The sequence below is a fragment of the Mustelus asterias genome, chromosome 10 (genome assembly GCF_964213995.1).
Source record: "Mustelus asterias chromosome 10, sMusAst1.hap1.1, whole genome shotgun sequence".
Lineage (NCBI taxonomy): Eukaryota > Metazoa > Chordata > Chondrichthyes > Carcharhiniformes > Triakidae > Mustelus > Mustelus asterias.
The window spans coordinates 127,168,576-127,175,071 of record NC_135810.1 but is presented as its reverse complement, the minus strand read 5'-3'; the positions used below and the strand labels follow the sequence as shown (position 1 = coordinate 127,175,071).

General features: G+C 50.0%; 1 protein-coding gene across 1 annotated transcript in view; it reads left to right on the top strand.

Moving 5' to 3' along the window:
• Positions 1–491: 491 nt before the first annotated feature.
• LOC144499963 (uncharacterized) overlaps positions 492–6,496 on the top strand; it is an 8,742-nt gene continuing 2,737 nt past the window's right edge. Inside the window, exon 1 of the mRNA XM_078222699.1 lies at positions 492–1,727. Within this exon, the coding sequence (XP_078078825.1) occupies positions 633–1,727 (1,095 nt within the window). The 5' untranslated portion in view covers positions 492–632. The remainder of the gene's footprint in view (positions 1,728–6,496) is intronic.

Here is a 6,496-nt window from a genome sequence, read left to right as displayed (position 1 = left end):
CAGAGAGAGAGGGAGACAGAGAGAGAGAGAGAGACAGAGAGAGAGAGAGACAGAGAGAGAGAGAGAGACAGAGAGAGAGAGACAGAGAGAGAGAGACAGAGATAGAGAGACAGAGAGAGAGACAGAGAGAGTGAGACTGAGAGAGAGACAGAGAGAGAGAGAGACACAGAGAGAGAGACAGAGAGAGAGAGAGAGCAGAGAGAGATACAGAAAGAGAGAGAAAGAGACAGAGACAGGGAGAGGCAGAGAGGGACTGTGGTGAACCATCATTGGTTACCACTGGGAGTTGTTCCTATGTTACTGTTGGGTTAGGGTGTTGTCACTGTGGGTGTTGTATAATGTTGTTGGGTTAGGGTGTTGTCACTGTGGGGGTTGTATAATGTTGTTGGGTTAGGGTGTTTACCTGTGGTGGATGCTGTTATGGCACATCCCGGTCGGGTCCCGCCTCCGGGGGAGAGGTATAAGACCCTCTGCTCCGGCGGGACCCCTCCAGTCTGAACTGGTGTACTCGTGTTAGTTAGTTCCATTGTTTGCTAATAAAAGCCTTCAATAGCTGAAGCCTTGTTCCACGTGCTTGATTGTCGCGCATCAATTTTATTAGCAAACATAAAACTCTCGACAGTAAAGGGAGTATGGAACAAATATTAAAACCAGAGCGTCTGGCGCTGGACCCACGTGCGGTCGGTGCCGCTAACACCTTCGACCACTGGCTGAAGTGTTTCGAAGACTACCTGGCAGCCTCTGCAGCTGTTACTACAGACAGCGACAAACTCCAGGTCCTCCACGCGAGGGTAAGCGACACGATTTATCTTGCGATTCGTGCGGCTCCCACTTACCCGAGGGCCGTCGAGCTCTTGAAGAAACGATACACGAGACCACCCAACGAGATCCACGCTCGTTACCTCCTCGCTACACGACGTCGGCAGTCGGGCGAAACCATGGAGGACTACGCCAATGAGCTCTTGCAGCTTGCCAGGGGCTGCGACTGCAAAGCTGTGTCAGCTGAGCAATATATGTACGACCTCGCCCGAGATGTGTTTGTGGCAGGGGTAGGGTCCTCGTACATCCGGCTTAAGTTACTGGAGAAAGGGAACCTCAACCTGACCCAAGCGATGGAGATGGCTGAGATGCTGGAGGCAGCGTCGAAAAGCTTGGCTCTGTACCCCGAGGACCACGTGGAGACAACGTGGCAGGAGCAAGCACAAATCCCTCCTCGCCCCGCGGGCTCGCGCTCCCATATCGATCCGACGACGGCGGCAGCTCCAAGCGGCCAGCGATGCTATTTTTGCAGCAGGGCCAAGCATTCACGGCAACAGTGTCCAGCAAAAACGGCAATCTGCAGCCAGTGCGGTAAAAAGGGGCACTACGCTAAAGTCTGCAGATCGAAGCCCAAAAACGGCAGTGCAGCCTGTGACCCTCCAGAGCGGAGACAACCTCCTTCGGCGTCGCAGTACCCACGAGGTCCGACCACGTGCGAATCCAGGACAGCGCCATCGTGGCTGACGGAGGAGGAGGATGACCACCAGGAGTCGCTACACTTGGCGCCCTCACCCACGTGCGATTCATGGGGGCGGCCATCATGGTCAACGACGACTAGGAGCGACCAGCAGGGGTCCTCAGCATCAACCTCGGCTGCATGCAGTGACGCCCAGGGGCCAACGGTGGCGTCGATCTCTCTGGACCAGACAAAGCACCACAGGCTTGACAGTTCCATGATGAACATCAAGGTAAATGGTTGTACTGTGTATTGTCTGTTTGACAGTGGGAGCACCGAGAGTTTTATTCACCCTGACACTGCAAAAAGGTGTGGACTCCGGGTTCTACCTGCCAAACAGACAATTTCCATGGCATCACGGTCCCGGTCTGTACCGATCCAAGGACGTTGTATGGTAACCCTAGAGGTACAGGGCACAATTTACGAGAAATACAGGCTCCTTGTGTTACCGCACCTTTGTGCGCCAATTCTCCTCGGACTAAATTTTATGGTCCACATGAAGAGTGTGATCCTACAGTACGGTGGGCCACTCCCTTCACTGGCAGTAGGGAATCAGCCGCAGCCTCCAAATTGCCCAAAGCGCCCCGCATGCAATCTTTCCACACTAAAAATCACCACACCTTCTTTATTTAAGAATCTGGTACCAGGCTGCAAGCCCATCGCTACTAAGAGTAGGCGTTACAGCGCTGAAGACCGGATCTTTATCAGATCTGAGGTTCAGCGGCCCCTCAAGGAAGGGATCATACAGGCCAGTGCTAATCCGTGGAGAGCGCAGGTCGTGGTAGTTAAAAACGGGAACAAACCTCGGATGGTCATCGACTACAGTCAGACCATTAACCGTTATACGCAGCTGGATGCGTATCCTCTCCCGCGCATTTCTGATATGGTCAATCAGATTGCGCAGTACCGAGTGTTCTCTACCATAGACCTTAAGTCCGCCTACCATCAACTCCCCATCCGCCCAGAGGACCGACAATACACGGCTTTTGAGGCGGATGGTCGTCTATACCATTTTCTCAGGGTTCCATTTGGTGTCACCAATGGGGTCTCGGTCTTCCAGCGTGCTATGGACCGAATGGTGGACCAGAACGGGTTGCGGGCTACCTTCCCGTACCTGGATAACGTCACCATCTGCGGCCATGACCAGCAGGACCATGACACGAATCTCCAACACTTTCTGCGCACTGCATCTCGCCTGAATCTGACCTATAACAGGGAGAAGTGTGTATTCCGTACGCGCAGGTTAGCTATCCTCGGATACGTGGTGGAAAACGGGGTCATTGGCCCTGATCCAGACCGTATGCGCCCCCTTACTGAACTTCCCTTGCCTGCTAGCACGAAAGCGCTGAGGAGATCATTGATCCACTGGAGCAAGCTGAGAGGGGTGATTGAAAAGCAGCAGTGCTGGTAAGAGATTAATTGGATTAATTGAATTGTTTATTTATTTAATTAGTCAGCTAGTGTGTGTATTTTTTTGGCCTTTACTTTAACAGCAGTTTTTCAAGTTTAAAGTGAAAACTAGAAGTGGGCAGCAAAGGAGTCTGGGAAGGGTTTTTATTTTAACTTTAAAAGTCAGTTACCTGGGTGGTTCCCCCTCAGTAGTAGTTTTTTTTTCTCTCGGGCCCCTAGCCCTATAAATTGGTGCAGAGGAGATACCCGATCCTCTACACTGGTAGAGGATCCCACCCTTCCATCCTCCTCTAACCTAATTATAAGTGTGGGGAAGTTTTTTGTTTTCTTTTTTTCTTGCTGGTAATGGCTTCAGGGATGGCAGTTCAGGCAGTATGCTGCATCTCCTGTGGGATGTATGTGGTGAGGAAATCCAGTAGTGTTTCAGGAGATTTTAGTTGTAAGAAGTGCATTAGATTGCAGCTTCTGGAGGAGCGTGTAAAGGAGCTGGAGGGGGAGGTAGAGGAACTCCGCATAATTCGGGAGGCGGAGGTGGAAGTTGATAGGAGTTATAGAGAAATAGTAACTCCTAGAAATGAGGCTTGGGTCAATGCCAGGAGGAGGGGTAAGAAGCAATCGGGAAGACAATCCCCTGGGGCGGTTCCCCTCCATAATAGGTTTTCGGTGCTGGAGGCTACAGTTGAGGAGGAATCAACTGAGCATAGAGAGCAGATCTCTGGGGGTGAGCCGAGTGAGAAAGCTCAGGTGGTTAGGGGCTGTAAAAGACTGGGCCTTGTGATTGGGGACTCCACAATTAAGGGGACAGATAGGAGGGTCGGAACTAAAGGTAGGGACTCAGGGTTGGTGTGTTGCCTACCAGGGGCTGGGGTCCGGGATGTGTCTGACAGGGTATTCAGGACTCTTAGGGGGGAGGGAGATAAACCACAAGTTATTGTACATGTGGGGACACACGACATAGGGAGGATAGGGGAAGGGGATATTAGGCAGGGATTTATGGAGTTGGGGTGGAAACTAAAGGCCAAGACTGACAGAGTGGTTATCTCTGGACTCTTGCCTGTACCACGGGATAGTTTAGAGAGGAATAGGGAGAGGGAAGGTTTGAATTCATGGCTGAGGGGATGGTGCAGGAGGGAGGGGTTCAGGTACTTAAGCAATTGGGGCTCGTACTGGGGAAGGTGTGACCTCTATGAGAAGGATGGTCTACACCTTAATCAGAAGGGGACCAATATCCTGGGGGGTAAATTTGCTAAGGCCATGCAGGGAGGTTTAAACTGATTCGGGGGGGGGGAGGGATCCTGAGTAGTGGGGCTGAAAGTGAGGGATGCATGGATGGGGACTGCAATGCACGGCATTGCAGAGGTGGGGTGGAGCAGGGTTTGAAATGTGTATACTTCAATGCCAGGAGTATTCGCAATAAAGTGGGTGAACTTGCAGCGTGGATCAGTACCTGGGACTTCGATGTTGTGGCTATTTCAGAGACATGGATAGAGCAGGGGCAGGAATGGATGCTGCAGGTCCCGGGGTTCAAATGTTTTAGTCGAAGTAGGGAAGGAGGTAGAAGAGGGGGAGGGGTAGCATTATTGGTCAGAGATTGTATCACAGTGTCAGAGAGGAGGTTTGATGAGGACTTATCTGTTGAGGTAGTATGGGCGGAGATTAGAAATAGGAGAGGAGAGGTCACCCTGTTGGGAGTCTTTTATAGACCTCCTAAAAGTTCTAGAGAGGTTGAGGAAAGGATTGCGGAGTCAATCCTGCTTAGGAGTGAAAGTAATAGGGCAATTGTTATGGGGGATTTTAACTTGACTAATATTGACTGGAATTGTTATAGCTCTAGCTCGTTAGAGGGGTCAGTTTTTGTTCAAAGCGTGCAGGAAGGTTTTTTGACTCAGTATGTAGACAGGCCAACTAGAGGTGAGGCTATATTGGATCTGGTGCTGGGAAATGAGCCAGACCAGGTGCTAGACTTGGAAGTTGGTGTGCATTTTGGTGATAGTGACCACAATTCGGTTACGTTCACCTTAGTGATGGAAAGGGATAGGCATGAACCTCGGGCCAGTGGTTTTAGCTGGGGGAAGGGTAATTATGAGGCTATTAGGAGAGAATTAGGAAACATAGGTTGGACTAGGAGATTACAGGGACTGGGAACGTCCGACATGTGGAGTTTTTTCAAGGGGCAGCTACTGCGAGTCTGTGATAGGTATGTCCCTGTCAGGCAAGGAGGAATTGGTAGGGCTAGGGAACCGTGGTGCACCAAAAAAGTTTCTTTGTTGGTTAAAAAGAAAAAGGAGGCTTATGTTCGGATGAGACGTGAGCACTCGGGTAGTGCACTAGAAAGCTTTAGATTGGCTAAGAGGGAGTTGAAGAGCGAGCTTAGAAGGGCTAAAAGGGGACATGAGAAGACTTTGGCGGATAGGGTTAAAGAGAATCCTAAGGCGTTCTATAGGTATGTCAAGAACAGAAGGTTGGTTAGGGCAAGTTTAGGGCCAGTTATAGATGGAAGAGGGAAGTTATGTGTGGAACCGGAGGAGATTGGTGAAGCATTGAACCAATATTTCTCTTCGGTGTTCACGCAAGGGGACATGAATATAGCTGAGGAGGACACTGGGTTGCAAGGGAGTAGAATAGACAGTATTACAGTTGATAAGGAGGATGTGCAGGATATTCTGGAGGGTCTGAAAATAGATAAATCCCCTGGTCCGGATGGGATTTATCCAAGGATTCTCTGGGAGGCAAGAGAAGTGATTGCAGAGCCTCTGGCTCTGATCTTCAGGTCGTCGTTGGCCTCTGGTATAGTACCAGAAGATTGGAGGTTAGCGAATGTTGTCCCATTGTTTAAGAAGGGGAACAGAGACTTCCCCGGGAATTATAGACCGGTGAGTCTCACTTCTGTTGTCGGCAAGATGTTGGAAAAAATTATAAGGGATAGGATTTATAGTTATTTGGAGAGTAATGAATTGATAGGTGATAGTCAGCATGGTTTTGTGGCAGGTAGGTCGTGCCTTACTAACCTTATTGAGTTTTTTGAGAAAGTGACCAAGGAGGTGGATGGGGGCAAGGCAGTGGACGTGGTATATATGGATTTTAGTAAGGCGTTTGATAAGGTTCACCATGGTAGGCTTCTGCAGAAAATGCAGATGTATGGGATTGGGGGTGATCTAGGAAATTGGATCAGGAATTGGCTAGCGGATAGGAAACAGAGGGTGGTGGTTGATAGTAAATATTCATCATGGAGTGCGGTTACAAGTGGTGTACCTCAGGGATCTGTTTTGGGGCCACTGCTGTTTGTAATATTTATTAATGATCTGGATGAGGGTATAGTTGGGTGGATTAGCAAATTTGCTGATGACACCAAAGTCGGTGGTGTGGTAGACAGTGAGGAAGGGTGTCGTAGTTTGCAGGAAGACTTAGACAGGTTGCAAAGTTGGGCCGAGAGGTGGCGGATGGAGTTTAATGCGGAGAAGTGTGAGGTAATTCCCTTTGGTAGGAATAACAGATGTGTTGAGTATAGGGCTAACGGGAGGACTTTGAATAGTGTGGAGGAGCAGAGGGATCTAGGTGTATGTGTGCATAGATCCCTGAAAGTTGGGAATC